The sequence below is a fragment of the Engystomops pustulosus genome, chromosome 7, assembly GCF_040894005.1.
Source record: "Engystomops pustulosus chromosome 7, aEngPut4.maternal, whole genome shotgun sequence".
NCBI classification, from domain to species: Eukaryota; Metazoa; Chordata; class Amphibia; order Anura; family Leptodactylidae; genus Engystomops; species Engystomops pustulosus.
Window position 1 is genome coordinate 31,277,999 of NC_092417.1, and position 17,211 is coordinate 31,295,209.

Sequence of the window (17,211 nt, forward strand, 5' to 3'; positions counted from 1 at the left end):
TATGTGATGTATTCCCATGCAATCTTTTAAGCTATATATGGCCTTAAAGCAGTTCCAACATGGGCACCTACACAGTAGGAGGTTTAGAGGGTTAATTGGAGACAATCCCTTTAAGAATGACTTCCCCAGGTGCGTCTCTAGGCGCATGTCCAGACAGGTAAGTTGTGTTCGCTGCACGTAGTAAATGGTCAGTATTGTAATAGGAGGACAAAACTGGAGCTTGTACAATAGTACAGGTGTTTATTCTCGCTCCTATTGAAAGGCCAGATCAGCTGACCCCTTCTATAATGTCTATATACTCCAATAGATGGGGTTTCTGTATGTCCCTGTTGCTAAAGGCAGGATGCCATGGATAGGTCATCACTATGTAAGTCATGAAAAATCCCTTTAAATGCAATATTGCACTACCATCAGTCAGAATGATTGATATTCTTTGCAGAGGGATTTGGAAAAGGACTAGTAAAAACCCTGTCGCTCACGTGACCCCTACATATTGGTGCTCCTTTTGACCTCTATGGATGGTTTTATCATCATTGAATGAGTCTCCTGCTGGCCTTTCCGTCATTGTGTACATGAAGAATTAGAGCAGCCAGGGGCTATTATGAGGTCACTGTCCCATTACTGGAGCAATGAGGCCATCCGAGCCCTTGGTAGATAGGAATCCTGTGAAAATTTTTGGACACACTGTGGGACTACAAGTTTGCCTTCAGTAAACCCAAAGGGAACGACTGGGTCCTAACTGCAAACATTTTTTGGCCATAGCCCACTTCCCTTTAATGGTAGGTTGTGCTATTTAAATATACCTGACAACACAACTTATTTACCTCATTATTAACATTTTTTTTAGTAACCCCCTTCCCCAGTCTAGGCAGGGGTGAAACTAAACTCTTGCTGTCTGAGATGAGATATTGAATGGCGTCCCCATCCAGTGGTAATATATCCAGGTTATTTTTTTCAGTAATTGGGTTCTCCATGCAGTGACTCACACCGATGCTGACATTGGATATGAAGAGACACTTTTTTTTTTTAAGTGGCAGGTCCTGCTTTGTAGCAGATAACTCCGTCCCTGATGCTGCCCCAATCTTTCTGTAGGTGCTGCTGCCTGAGGCAAGAGGCTCAACTCACCTCTGGTGCACCCCTGAGTCTAGGTACTGCAGAAAGATTGCGACTGCTCAGGTCTCTTTATAGGGCATGTTATAACAATATCTAAAGAAAAGCCTATTGTTGTACAAAAGATAGGAGGTCAATAATACAAGTTATTGGAAACAGAACCATCAACGTGAGAAGAGGAAACAATTGTGACAAGAAATATGGCAGTAGCCGATGGAGATCTATGAACTATATATATTCCGGCGGGCATGTCCTATCATTTCCCCGTGTACGGAGCAGTGCTGCCCCTGTAGCGCACCATGCGCCCATTGCCGTCTATGGGGGCTGTATATACATTCCCTCGACGGTCGTGTGAATTCAGCCTAATAGAAATTATGTGTGAGATTTATTATGTGTTGGCGTATGATGGAAGTCCCACCCCTCCATCATTGCCAGATACATGAAGAGGCTTAGGCCTTCTTAAGTATCCGGTGGGTGGCTGCGCTGCTGGGCAAAACTACACCCGCTGCTAGTTGGCTGAGTTTTGCCCAAAAAATGTGCAAACTTACACCACTCTGCCACCGGAAGCGCCTCCTCTACACCCCCTTTGGCAAGGAGGGGAAAATAATCATTGCCGGCATTTTGCAGGTAATTTTGATTGTTTCAGGGCTTCTATAACACTTTTCTGGCATAGAAACCCTCATAAATGTTCCCCTTTGGTTTCTACAGCTATGGAATTACCAATGAATAAATTCCTCCCTATTCTGTGGAAATCAACGGCAACTGGGGGAAAAAAGGGTAACTACATTACTAAAAATTTTTACTCTACTGGAAAAAAGTGTCCTATACTTGTCTCGGGGGGGCTACTGTACAGGTCAACTCAGGACTGGAACATGCCCCATTTCACTCTGGTCTTTAAAGGGGGTATTCTCTTCTGCCATATATAAACATTTCTTCAATTAGATGTTATTAAAAAGAATTTACCTGTGTGAAGATAATTTCTTGTAAATGTGGAAATATGGTCCCTTTAAAACAAGACTGTGTGCTTGGATACGACCACCTCTGCTGGAGGGGTTGGACAAAGACACAAAGGGTGTTTGTATATGAAATGTCCGGGAGTTACTGCATGTCCTACAGCCGTCCTGTGGTAATGATTACTGAAGCCAGGAGGTCAGACAGGACTCAGTAGCGCATGTCTGGCCAACACTGGCAAAATGTGAGGTGGTCGTATCCGAGGAAGCCATCTCATTTCTAAGGGACAGCATGGCAACATTTATGAGAAATTATCTCAACACAGGAACATTTTTTCTTTTTTAATAACATCCAATTGAAGAAATGTTTACATATGGCAAATGAATTTTATTAAATATAAATGCCCAGATGGGAAAACCCCTTTAATATTTAATATAAAAGATTTAATTTAATATAAAATCCAAACCCAACAATAACATAAGGTGACTGTGCCATCCAGTATAGTCACATACTGACTACAGGTATAACCATTATACCTGGGAGCAGCCTAGCAAACTCTCTACTTTTGGGGAAACCATTTCTCATATAATAAACTACTTTGATGCAAGGCTTTTAGTTTTAGGAAGTAGTTCTGGTATTTTTTGAAGGGAGAAGTTAATAATTGGTAGAAAAATATCTGCTCTCCCTTCTGGTCGCAGATGTTAAAGGGGTTGGCCACTTTTACTTCATGTTTTTTTGTAATATGTGGGGGCAGGATATTAGGTAATTTCCCAATATACATCTATTAATAGTTCTGCTCTGGTTTCCTGATATGTAAAGTGAAGTCTCCTGTCTTTTACCTCATCAGCCAGAGATTCCTGACCATAAAATGGCCGCAGATGGAGGGTCATGTGATCTCTGTCCATGGACAATCGCTAGTTAGAGATCGCATGTTAGTCCATCTACGGCCATTTTATGGTCAGAAATCTCCGGCTGATGAGGTAAAAGACAGGAGGCTTCACTTTACATATCAAGAAAGCAGAGAAGAACTATTACTAGATGTATATTGGGAAATTCCGAAATATCCTGCCCCCCCCACACTCTTACACACATTACAAAAACATGATGTAAAGTGGCCAACCCCTTTAAGATGCTTGCAGGGCAGCTAGATAAGATAATGTCAAGAAGAAGAGTCCTGTGGGTGGAGCCCATGATGGGGGATATTGGTAAGGGGAGTGTCCATTAACTTATTTTCTTTTAACCAATCTGCTCCTCTGGAAACCTTTTTCTGGTTGAACAACCTCTCAATCTAAGAAGTGTAGCAATAATAAACTAAAACTCCTGTTGTGTGTCCATAGATGGCCGTACTACCCCCCCAACATACAGGGGGAGATTTATCATAAGTCTCTTGGAGCAGAACTGTTCTAGTTGCCCATAGCAACCAATCAGAGCTCAGCTTTCACTTTCCCACAGCTGTTTATAAAATTAAAACTGAGCTATGATTGGTTTCCATGGGCAACTAGAACATTTTTACCTCAGATGATAAATCTCCCCCACAAAGTGTAAGTGAATGGAACACCAAAGCCAAAAAATCTGAGTAGTAGTCGTGAACATATTAACCTTGTGGGTATCAGTATTTTACCCTATTTACTTATACTACCATTTCAACGTTGGCCAAACTGGGGGTGAACAGGAAACTTTATTACAGTAAGCAGGGGGCGTAACTTGAGGGGGTGCAGAGGTTGTGGTCGCACCCGGGCCCAAGAGGTTTAGGGGGCCCTTATGGTGTCACTTTCCCATATGAGAAGACTATTACTATAAACCATACATTATAGTCGGGGGCCTGGCACAGACTTTGCACTGGGGCCCATCAGCTTCTAGTTACACCACTGACAGTATAATATGGGTGACCCTATTTTACTTAGCCTGTTAAAGTTTAGGCCAACCCCTTTCTACGTGTCTCATCCTCTCATTCTCACCGCCAAATGAGTCTAACTGCACCAAACAAATTCCTTCAAGTTGGTAGTCATAAATTGGAATGTAATTTAGTAATGGCAAAACAATATGGTAATTTAAAGGGGATTAGTCACTTATATCATGTGTTTCTACTAATATGTATTGAAACTGATGTACAGATACTGTAACTGTTAAACTGCTGTCTTTATACCTCACGTAAGATGGGGCACTATAATGTTACTGGAGGAATTCCGACTGTCACTTGGAATTTATGGCCTTTTCCGATGTTTAGGCCATGGATGTGGGGGGAGTCTGACCTCCATTTGTTTACAGAGTGAGGGGCTAAGCTTCTATATAATGTAAAGCTGCCTGTTTGTATAAGCCTCTGTATTGGGAATGAAGGAAACGCGTCACATGAAGACAGGTAAGGGGGTCATTATCTGTGACTAGAGGGGGTCAAAGGGTGCAGCCCGTGGAAAAAGGCCCATTCTGTCGGCCCGAACCCTTAACACCTTGCACAGAACGGGTGTCCTTGCATCATAACTAGTCCTCCACCATTTGACATAACTCATTCCTAAGAACAAACTTTCTGGCTTTCTGTCATGGTCTCTATTATTGTAATAGTTATAAAATGCCCAGTAGTATCTAAGCAGCAAATTCAATTTTTTTTGGAACGGATGTTTATGCTTTGAAAAGATAATTAGATTATTGCTGAGGGTTTTCATCCTTCCATTAGTATACATCCAGCACTGCTAAGTCCTCGTGCCAGATTTGGTCACAGATCTTGCAAACACTTTGGGGCACATTTGCTTACACGTCTCGTCACGATCCCCCGAGGTGCGTTGTCTGACTAGGATTCGGAGCTACCGCGATTCACTAAGATCGTGCGTCCAATTTCCTGAATGTGTTGCCGGAGTTCACCATCTTCTTCCTGGTGCATATAAGTGCATGGCTTGCAACACAATTTTGAATGTTAAATCCCGCGCTTAGTCCGAATCAGTCGGGTTGTCTGACAGCCAAGCCCCCCCCCCGATTTGTGTTGCATGAAAGTTGGCGCCCAAATCTGATTGCGTGTGCCAAAAAATCCAGTTAAATGCATTGCAAAACGGAAAAAGTTGAGAAACCCGATGAAAATGCGGTGTGCAGACCCTTAGTAAATGTGCCCCTTTGTGTTTATGTAGCATGTGTTTATGTAGCTCATGTTGCGGTGACCCCAAACCATGTGCAAGAATATAACTACCATGATCTTGCCCCCTGTGTAAAACAATATAATCACTCTAACACTGCGCCCCCCCCCCCCAGGTCTTATCTTCCTCCTCAACTCACTCAGGTACCCCCTCCTCAAACAGAACAGCCCCCCCCCTTCCACAACACAGGCGTTTTTAGTCCATTTTTAAGCATGCATTTTTAAAACGCAGCAGTTTTTGACCATTTTTCCCAAACGCATGTGTTTTTAAATGGGCTGAAAATGCATGCTTAAAAAGGGACCAAAAAGGCGATGTGTGCAATCACCCTGAGGGCGCGTTCACATGTTGCGTTTTGACCTGCGTTTTCATTGCGTTTGAAACGCATATACAACAGCTGACGAGGGGTGATTTGCCTAATTACATCACTGTTAACATTTCTATTTACAAAACGCATCATAAACGCGATGTTAACGTAAACAGTAATGTAATTAGGCAAATCACCTCTCATCAGCTGTTGTATATGCGTTTCAAACGCAATGGAAACGCGACCAAAACGCAACGTGTGAACACGCCCTGAGGGTAGTGGCACACGTGGCATTTAAAAGCCGTTTTTAAGCAGTCCGTTTAAAAACGCATCTGTCTTTTTGTAAACGCATCAGTTTTTTTTCCGTTTTTGTCAGTTTTTCCCCAATTATGATAATTGGGAAAAGATGACAACACTGGATGCGTTTTAAATTTTTTTTTTTTTTAACGGACTGCTTAAAAACGGCCTAAAACGGGTTCAAAACGCCACGTGTGCCGTCACCCTTAAAAGTAGCCAAACTCATTCTGAAGTATACCTTTCAAAACGCATCTCCAAAATGCCACGTGTGAGCACACTTATTGTTAAATATAGAGTTTCATTGTCGACCTTTTTTTTTCGAAAGTGTGCACACTTTGACAGCACATATTTCATTGCTTATTGATTATAGAATATCTTTCCCCTTGTTCCTTCCTTGACGCTGCCGTTGCCTGGAGTCCAGAGTGTGTGATAGTCACATGTTTCACCATAGTAAGACTATCACTAGAGCCTCCTACCAGTCAGGGCTCGGTCTTATCCGGTTTATTTCCATTCCTACGTCATCCCTTTCTTTCCCTGCGGTGACAGTCTCTACCAGTAAAGGATCTACTCTTCTTTGTGTGAGTCAGTCACGGTGTGGGGGAGGAAGCCTCAGGTGTACAGTTTCATTTCCTGCCTACTCATTTCAGCCACAAGCTTTGGTTGTGCTCTGTCTACTGGCAGGTGAAGAGTTAACGGCGTAACACCCTATTCGGGCTTATGTGAAATCTAGAGCAGACAGGTGCGGAGGACAGCTGCTGCTCGGGCTACACCAGAAACCTAAAGGCTTCATTCCGAAACTCACGATTGATGCTACACAACATGGTCCTTACCCTGGTGAGATGCCTTCATACATGCAAGTCTATGGACCTAATCATCTATTCTAGAATAATACCGTAAAGAACCAGGATCAAGGAATATATCAACTTAGAAGTTCCCCTTCGCTGTCTGTGGGTTTCCTGTGAGGGAACAAGTTCCTTCCCCGTCCCCTTTATTAGACAACGCAGCAGGATTTAACCATATAGAAGCCGCTATCTCCAGTCTTTGTGTGGTCGCAATGTTCTCGGTCCACAAGATGCGCCCCCTGATTACCATCGTGGTTATGGCGGCCTCTTTTTGTCTGGTCTGCTCAGATCTCCAAGGACAGAGCTGTCTGGACAATTTTACGAAGGGTATGCCCAACTTCATGCTGGAACTAAATGACTCTGTAAGCAATGGAGCCACTTTCCTTACTTCGCCCAACTTGGACCGAGTCAGGGACTGCCTGTCCGCTTGCTGTAGGTTGCCCGAATGTAATCTTGCCATGGCGGAACGAGATCAAGACCATGATGACATCATCAAGTCTTGTTACCTCCTAAACTGCGTCTACGAGCAGAAATTTGTGTGCAAGTTTTTCAGAAAGGAGGGATTTGTGAACTACGTCACGCTGGACGTCAGCAACAAGTATTTGAACCGTTTGGAGGACAAAGAAGGTGGGTACTGAAGAATGATTGTCCATCTAATCTCTTAGGGTGATTACACATGTGGCGTTTTGAACCCGTTTTTGGTCCGTTTTTTAAGCAGTCTGTCTAAAAACGCATGCATTTTTGAAAAACATATGTGTTTTTGACCAGTTTTAATAAAAAAAACAGGTTCAAAATGCCATGTGTGGCATCACCCTTAGCCTGCGGCCACACGCAACATGTTTGGTTTGCACTTAACGCATGCATTTTTTAACAGCTGAAGAGGAGATTTGCTCAGTTACATTGTTGTCAACATTGCATTTACAAAACACATCCGTTAACACGAGTGTTAACATTGTGTTGACGCTTGCGTTTTGTAAACGCAATGTTGACAATAATATTATTAGGGAAATCTCCTCTTTAGCTGTTTGATAACGTATGCGTTAAATGGCAAAAAAAATGCACAGTGTGACTGCAGCCTCAGGGTATATCCACACAGTGAATTTACAGGATAGAGCAGTGGTGGCAAACCTATGGCACGGGTGCCGGAGGTGGCACTCTAATCCCTTTCTGTGGGCACCTGGGCCAATGCCCCAGCACACCAGACAGGACTCAAAGAATTTTCCTGCAGTTCCAAGCAACTTGGAAGAAAGCTGCTGCTTTCAGTGATATTTTAAAGCGACTTACTTGGCTACTTGGTAATGTAGGAAGAGGGAGAATGGGCTGAATTATCTTTGGAGGACCCTCTGCTGGCCCCATGATTCTCTGTGTACAGAGGGGCACTGGAAAGAAGCTACAATGATGCAAAATTTCCTTCCTTCTTTCTACTGTGTTGGTGTCCACAGGAGGCCAGTATGACTGAGGATGATTGAGAACAGGCAGCAATAAGTTACTGCTTTCATTTTTGGTTGGCACCTCGCGATAAATGAGGGTTTGGGGTTGCAGTTTGGGTACTCGGTCTCTAAAAGGTTTGCCATCACTGGGATAGAGCATCGGTACAGATACATTTATTTGTGCTGCAGGTTTTTGCAATATAGCAAGTCAATTCATGTACAAGATTTTCCCCTAAACTTTTTGAAGGTCATACCGGTAGTGAATTCTGCATCAAAAAATGGCCTATTTTGGGCATTTTTTATCTCTGCAGTCTCATTCAGGGGGATCACTCCTACTTTTTGCCCCCTTCTTTCGGTTAAGTAAATGCAGGCGTGAAAGTTGCTGCCCTGATTTGGGTTCAGAAGATGATTGACTTAAAAGGTAATAGAAACCATCAGGGTGATGCCAAGATTCCTTCCTATCTCCTTTTAAGTCGACCTCCTTCTGTACCTGCGTGCACCAAACCCATTTTATTAGCTCAAGCAGGGATCCTGATTAGTGTGGCAACAGATGATCCATGAACAGTGTGGAAGGCAGATGATCCATCCTACTTATGGTACCACGCCCAAGCGTAAATTAGCATTGTGCCTATTCGTAACGCCACTGTATTCGTTGAGCCTCTCTTCACCTTCTCCTTTGCAGTCGTATCTCGAATGTTATAACCATACTGGGGTATAACTAGGAGAGGCAGGGCCCCATAGCAGACTTTAGAATGGGGCCCCCTTCCCGCTCCAAACTATACATATTACACTCATATATCACATATGTTTTATAAATATAATGCTGCACATTGTATAGCATAATATGTATATAATATACTCCATTCTTAAGGTCAGATGACCGGGCCCCTTGACACTTTGGGCCCCATGGTGGCTGTTACCACTGTCGTTACGCCCCTGTTATCCTATTGCCACTTTTTTCCACCTTCTTTCTTCTGACACTTTACGTCTGATGGATGGAGGGAAGCGAGTGAATTCACAAGACTCAAGTTTGATCATACACCTATACAATTTCCTCCTCCTCAATACACATTCGCACTTTCTGCATGGCTATACATGTGTAATGAATGCGCATGGGGAGATGGCCGCTACCAGACAACATATTAAAGATGTTGTCCAGAGGTTGTATGCTTTCTTTCAAACACAGCGCCAAACCTGATTGAGGTTTGTGACATTATTGCAACTCCTCTCAATTCATCTCTATGCAGCTGAGTTGCAATACCGACACAAACCATGGTCAGGTGTGGCGCTGTTTTTGGAAGAAAGTAGTCACGATCTCCTTGGAAGAAAGCAGCTCTGTGTTTGTCCGGACAACCCCTTTAGGCTTCGAGCACCCTTTTAACTAGGTCTCTTTCTTTTCATGTAAGCAATCAGTTTAGTTACGTAAAACCATAGATTCTGTGTCTCTGACCCCTCTGTGAGCCAGAACAAAAGGCTTCTGTCCCTGTCTCTCCTATTCATCTGCTGCTGCAGGGGAAATGCCCGGCTGCCAATGTCTTCCCATGGGAGAATCATCTCTTTGTTTTTAAAGGGGACATCTCTGCAAGCAGAAGCCCTATAAGTCTCGCTGAGGGTTTGCTACAATGAGTCAGTCTCCACAATGTTCTATCTTCTTTCATAAGGAACAGAACTTCTCAGTGTTCTATAGTAGCAGGTTCTTCTTGAATGTGTTACAGCCTCTCCCCATTGGCTGTTTATCTGTACCGGTAGATGAGGCCCATAATGGAGTACTGATGACTTTTTATGGGCCACACAGAAGCTAAGCCTCTGTAATTATTACCAAATTTACATATGAAAAGACTTGTTTTGCTAGTCATGAACCCTGCCCTAGATTGCCTAGGGTAGATGGTGACTGTATACTGTACATGGCTATGTATGTTTTGTCTATTATAGTCTAAGGTATAACTAGTAGCGGGTCACTTCTGAGACCTGGCTGGTCTTTTTTCTAGACCTCCCCATAGTATCTGTGGGGATCCGGAAGCACTGTCCTGTAAAAAGCAAGATATATATTTATATTTTATTATTTTAAAGGAAATCTACCATTTGATTTCATGCATTGTGAACCAAACATACCTTGAAAATGCTGTAGCTACACTGATGCAGAAACATATCTTGTTTAATCCCTGATCCGAGTGGTTTTGCTCAAAAAACAATTATAAAATTCAGGACCTTGGGAAAGCTGGGTGCAGGCTGGCTGCCATACATAAGCACATTACATGGAGCTGTCTGCACTGTCCAGACAGGACTAATCAACCTGAGCTGGATGACTCCAACACAGCAGCTGGGGGATGGTGCAGCGATTGATTACTTCTGCCTGTCAGGGACAACAAAGTGCTTACATCATTCTCTGGAGCAGGACATAATTAGGGTAAGAGGATAAGCACCGAGCAGCCAAAGGAGCAACAGAACCTCGTTATCATAAATTTATGATTGTTTTTTTCAGCAAAACCACTCAGCTCAGGGATTAAACAAGATATGTTTCTGCATCAGTGTAGCTACAGCATTCTCAAGGTATGTTTGGTTCACAAAGCATAAACACAAATGGTAGATTTCCTTTATGCAATTTTCAAGTAAATAAAACTGAGCCGCAATACCAAGTACGGCCCCTGCACAGCGTCCAGTGTAGCGCTTTAGAGACTATGCAAATGCTATATGACAACACATGACCTCCATTTCTACCTTGAACCATATTGTACTAGAGAAGTCTAGTCCTAAGCGGTCCAAAAGAAGAAGTGGCTAAATGTATGTTGGCCCATAGCAGGAATGTGTCAGAAGTGACCTGTCAGTCTGGTTAGTGAGGAGGGGAAGTTGCATAATGCGGTCATGTCGGGTTATGTGAGATTTCATACGAGTAGTTTTGGCTACATGGGGGCAGAAAATCACGGTAATATATTGGGAGGTTTGTTTTGAGTAATGATCAGACCATGTACTTTTACTGTTTACTGTACTTTTACTGTTGAATAGTTGCTTTATTTCTATTCTGCCATTTCATTACATTAGATTGTACACACTATATCAAATAGTGTCAAATATTTAAAATGTCAATAAAAGCCCCCCCTTTAAGAGGCCACAAATAACCCTTTAAGAAGGAGCCATGCTGACCCAGTAGAAGAATTTCACACCTATGTACATAAGTTGCTGCCTTTGTGCAACTTTCATCTTAGGTCAACAACTGGTAAATCCCTTCTAGATGTGTACAGTATAATATCTCCTGTCTGTAGGGTGTACAGATACCTATGTGTGACATTTTACTCTGCTCCAGCCTTTAGTTGTCACCACTTAAATGACCAAACAGGTGTTATGTGTGTGTTTTTTTTTTTTTTTTTTTTTTTTTTTTTTTTTTTTTTTTTTTTAATTCAAATAATATAGGGCATAGAAAATGTTCAGAAATATTGAACATATAGTTTGTGAGGATATTCTGGACAGGGTCCTCATTTTTAAGCTAGTTTCCTGTCTTCAGTACTTTTATTTAAATAAAGAATCTGTATTTTGTCATTATTATATTCTATAATTTATTGTGTGTGTGTGTATATATGTGTATATATATATATATATATATATATTTGTGTATATATATATATATATATAATATATGTATATATGTGTGTGTATGTATATATGTGTGTGTGTGTGTATATATACACATATGTATATGTATATACACATATGTATATGTATATACACATATGTATATACGTATATACACATATGTATATACGTATATACACATATGTATATACGTATATACACATATGTATATACGTATATACACATATGTATATACGTATATACACATATGTATATACGTATATACACATATGTATATACGTATATACACATATGTATATACGTATATACACATATGTATATACGTATATACACATATGTGTATATGTATATACGTATATACACATATGTGTATATGTATATACGTATATACACATATGTGTATATGTATATATACGTATATGTGTATATACGTATATGTGTATATGTATATACATGTCAGAACACCAGTATGTCAGTGTGCTTGTTTTACAAGTCTTCATCCTGGTGGTAGATGTCCTTTTAAGCATTTTACCAAAGTGGTAACATCAAATATATAGCCTCCTTTGCAGATTTGGTTGTATATGATGGAAAGAATGATTCTTCATGCAGTGTTACTCTTTATCAAATTCCCAAACCTAATAGACCCCATTATAAGCCACCAGGGTCTATCAGATGCTTATAGTGTTTGTCATGTGATTGACTGATTCTTGCTCATTTTCTTATATATGACCATATAAAAGTAAACTCTGCCTAAAGTTATGATTCCCAATTGGGGTATAATTCTGTTCCCCCTCATCCCAGCTTTCTGGAAAGTCTATGATTAATCATGTATTTGTCGTCCATCTTTTCTCTAGGAGAGGATGATCCTCCTATAGCCCGGGTGAGCCGTGACGTGAAAACTCAACCCAACCAGGAAGTGACACTGAGCGGGATAGAAAGCTGGGATAAAGAGGGGATAGAGAAGTATGAGTGGAGCCTAATCTCCGGGGATCCTGATGTTGTGTATGAGGTAAATATCGCTGTAACATGATGGACGAGTAGTGTAATAAATATCTAGTCCAAGTTAAGAAATTTGGAAATTTTTTTTACCTCAGACTTTGTGTCCCGCACCCTGCATTTTACATAAGATCTGAGTTGTACTCGCCATTGCAAATCTTCTCCTGATATCTGTATCCTAAGAAGATGTCCACAGACTCAAAATTCTTGAAAAAAATATCCCATTTTTACTCAAAAATCCCAAATTCGGGGTGAAAATGGGTCCTCATATAACACCCACAACAAGAAATACATTTTATCTACTGTAATAACCCAGAACATAGGGTGGACATTTTCCATCAACTCTTGCCAAAAAATTGACATTGGCTTTGGTGATGCCATAATAAATGTAATGTACTGGCTTTGTTTTGGAGGCATTTGGTACAAGTTTGGTGTAAACTATGTGCAATTCGCACAATGTAAACGCATATGCTATCAGGACAAGGCCCTCCCCTATTTTGATTGAATTTCAGATCCAAACGAAATTCAATCGGAACCTTTGAACTCGGCCTTATGAGGGGTTTTATCACTCGTTCTCTGGATTATCAGATTCTATAATTTATGACCCTTTTAGATGTTTGTTAAAAGCTAAGATGTGAGAACTCGGGCCAACGAGGAAGTGCCCTAGAATGCTGAGATAAGCGGGATAGTAAATTATTATGCTCTCCAGGGATCCTGGTGTGTATGAAGCTCCTATTCCTGGAAGATAATACAATTAGTGTAAACCAAGACTGATCTATCATTTCCACCAGATAATCACCACCATATGTCAGTATATTGTATAAGCATATTGTGAGCAAATGATGAGAAAAACTTTTTTTTTTTTAAATCTATTAAATAAAGGCTACATTCACACGATGTATGGCCGCCGTACCGTAGTACGGCGGGCATACATCGGCGCTGCGGAGAGGAGCAGGGGATGAGCGCTGCTCACCCCCGCCCCTCTCCATAGGGAGATACGGCGCCGTATCACGGGAAAAGATAGGACATGTCCTATCTTTTCCCGGGCTACGGAGCGGTACGGTGCCGCTCCCGTACAGGGCCGTGAGCCCATAGGAATGTATGGGGGACGTATATCGGCCATACATACGTCCCCCATACATGTGTGTGAATGTAGCCTAAAGCTGAGATTCTGTATGTCCGTTAAGAAATCTGCACCGTCGTGTTTACAATGGGCAAATTTTGCACACCCCCTCCCTATGACTCAGGGAAAGTCATAGACTCGGTTTTGAGTTGAACATTTTTACCCCGCACTTTTTAAAATAGACGTATTAACCACCAACTGCAGGATCCATTCTCTGTACCAATCACAACTCTGCTTTAGGTCATTAATATGAGCTTTGATTGGTCACTATAGGTAATGGGTATAAGACGGCTTATGTGTGAGGTAATATTATCAACAGACAGACATACATACTGATAGATTTAATAATAATAATTCCTTTGTTTGACCGATTTGGCAAGCTCTGTGCAGCGCTGTGTAATCTGTGTGCGCTATATAAAGCAATTATTATTATTTTTATAGCGCACACAGATTTCGAGCGTTGCATAGAACTTGCCAAATCGGTCTCTGTCCCCGTGGGATTCACAATCTAATCAACCTACCAGTATGTTTTTGGAGTGTGGGAAGAAACCGGAGGACCCGGAGGAAACCCACACAAACACTGAGGGAACATACAAACTCTTTGCAGATGTTGACCCTGGGACTTTTTACTATCCCCGGCAAAGCTGGGGACTACAGCTAGTGTGTGTGTACAGTAAATATATCAGGAATTTTCTTGTAATCTATAGCATTGATTTTAGTTTAGTTTTATCGCACACTGTGAAAGAACTTTGTGATGACACCAAGAGATCAACAGGAAGAAGATATGGAGACACTGCTTTATTGTGGTTGTCTGATCTCTGTAGATGAGGTCTAGATCTGACGAAACCAGGAGTTAAGAAAACCAACAGTGAGAAAAGGAGGCAAATATATTTTTTCTATATGGAAGTTTGACGGAACATCTTATGTCTAAAGGTTAAAGTGACTGTGCAATTCTTAGTGTAACTCTACAGGAATGTATAGTTCTAGGGGTTTTTTTTTTTCAGGTTAAGTGGAAACCCCCTCAGTGTTTGGAGGAGGTGTAAAATAAAATAAAAAGTTTACCTTTTTATTCCAACTCCTGTGACACCTGAAGCCAACAACTGGCTTTACCACTCATACATTACCTTTCTTACGGTGCGCTCATACAGTGCGCTTTTAAACGCATTTAAAACACATATGTTTTTGCATGTTTACCATGCGTTTGGCTGGTTTGAATCCGTTTTACTTCATTTCTGGAAGTGTAAGCAGCTGTGAAAATGTTGACACAGCTACTTACACTTCCAGGAAAGCAAGCACCCAGGAAGCACCATGTGACCGCACCCTCACTCATGAGGCCAGTAATTGGCCACACGGGCATTGGGAGCTTCAGCACTACTGATCCTGCCAGGGTTGGAGGTGGAGGTAGTGGGAGTTACACTTCAGCCACCAGGGAGTTTCTGTAAAGTCTGCCCTGGATAGTCCAACCATGGTGACCTCTACCCAGTATTATCATGTGAGATGGAGATCAATTGTGGGTCCTTCAATATATGTTAATAGTAGGGCTTGGGCTAGCCATACGCATTAGATAGTTAGTTACTTCCCCGTACACAGTTGAGTTTGTCATGCTTTGTGTGTCCTTTGAACTAAGGATCAGAAACGGTGAAGTCCATCTGCCCTAGAAGCCCCCATACACTTGATTGATGACTGTTTTCATGATCAGCTAACAGTTGTCTAATGTATATAGCTGTCTAAAAGGGGGTTTCCATCTATTTTTAATATAGAAGGCTATACTATGGCAGCTTTGAAAAAATGATAACGCAGCGACTGTTGAGTTATGGACCACTGTCGGTCCAACGTTACCCAATCGAGGTCTCACTGCACTGTATGGGAAGCTGGATTCTCGGGGAACGGAGTGGCTGGCTTTAATGTGGCTGCTCCTTAAATGGCAGACAGAGTCCACTCCACAGCAAGTAACAGACTGATAACAGTCCTTCCCCCTGGCACACAAGGTGGTGGATTGGTTGGCTGTGGCAATGATTCTGTTGTGGAGCAGGAATTTGGGAGTACCTCAACCATGAACCAGTGCTTAGATTGCAGTTATACCAAGAGGAGCTGGGTTGACTCTGCTGCATGAACAGCATAACAGCAATCTCTGTTGCACTAGCAGAGATTTGGCAAACCACCCATTCTATGACGGTGACTAAAAGACCAAGAGCCCCCAAAACAGCCCAGAATCTTGGAATAAACTCTCTCTAGATTCTTGCAGAGCTCATTTCAAAGCATGCTAAGCTGTCAACCAATCACAGCCTGGGATTCTGCAGGAAAGGATACAATTGTTTCAACACAATATAAATCTCACATTAACTTTTCAGTGGCAGACATGATGTGATACAGGAGTAAATGCTCCTTTTGGGCAGTAGATTGCAGCAAATGATCGATATTGGATGGCTAAAGCGGGAATGAGTAGTTAAGACAAGGGGAAAACCCAGACTTAAAGGTGATAGGAGTTTAAAGGTGTCATGGGAGAGCTGGCCAGACCCTCTCCAGCTGACCAGGTAACTAATCGGGGTTGCATTAAGTAATGACCCACTTTGTAGGACATTACATGCAAACTATCATAAGTAGTAATAAAACCATGGTACAGACATGTAGGACAGAGTGAACATATAGAGAACCTCTTTATACAGTATAAATTGCTTTTTATTCACATACAATATCTCTTGCAGCAAGGTGCAGACCAGCCGGCATACCTACAAGTGTCTAATCTCCTCCAAGGGCAGTATATATTCGAGCTGGTGGTTACTGACACCGCAGGTCAACAGAGCTCCGCCACGGTCACCATCAGTGTGCTAACAAAGGAGGAAACTGAAGGTGAGTGTTATCACTAAAGAGAGGTGTATGCTGGGAGATTTCAGCTCTGCAAACTGCAAAATTGTTCATTTTAGAATGTGAAACATGGGTTCAAAACTTATTAGTTTGAAGTTTCCCTAAAACTTCTTTTTCACTTGCATGTTATACAGACATTGAAGTTGTCTTATTATAAATATTCAGTAAGAAATTTTAGTTTTTGGTTTTCATGTTTTTAAGCTATGGACATTCATTGGTTTATATTATGGCTTATGTTTGGGGCATTGAGCCTGGACACAGAGGTCCATATAGCTGGCATGTTTGGGACTGAATGATCAGACAGGGAGCTGTTGTATATGAAGGATTTCCACCCGAGGAGCTTGTAGAGGAGGATACCTTTGTTTGATTTGAGTAAGCAGACACTTGTGCTGATTAGATCTCGTGGACTGAGCAGAGTGCACTTGTTGGGAGTTTTTGCATCATAATAAAGCAGGAAGCACTGGCACTGTAACACTTTCACTGTGATGCAAGGAGTCTCGTCCATCTCTGTGAGATCTGACTTTTACACAAGTCCTTGAGAGAGATTTATCACAAGATCTTGTCTCCTCTACTGACATTGCTA

The 17,211-nt window shown here is 41.8% G+C and overlaps 1 protein-coding gene across 2 annotated transcripts in view; it reads left to right on the forward strand.

Moving 5' to 3' along the window:
* The window catches only part of SPINT1 (serine peptidase inhibitor, Kunitz type 1), a 32,459-nt gene that overhangs the window by 1,215 nt on the left and 14,033 nt on the right, over positions 1-17,211 (forward strand). Inside the window, exons 1-3 of one of the 2 annotated variants that reach the window (XM_072115341.1) lie at positions 6,300-7,253; positions 12,499-12,653; positions 16,469-16,613. In XM_072115341.1, coding sequence (XP_071971442.1) covers positions 6,839-7,253; positions 12,499-12,653; positions 16,469-16,613 — 715 coding nt within the window. In that variant the 5' untranslated portion in view covers positions 6,300-6,838. Of the gene's footprint in view, positions 1-6,299; positions 7,254-12,498; positions 12,654-16,468; positions 16,614-17,211 lie in introns of those variants that run through there. The other variant, XM_072115342.1, reaches the window with a different exon arrangement.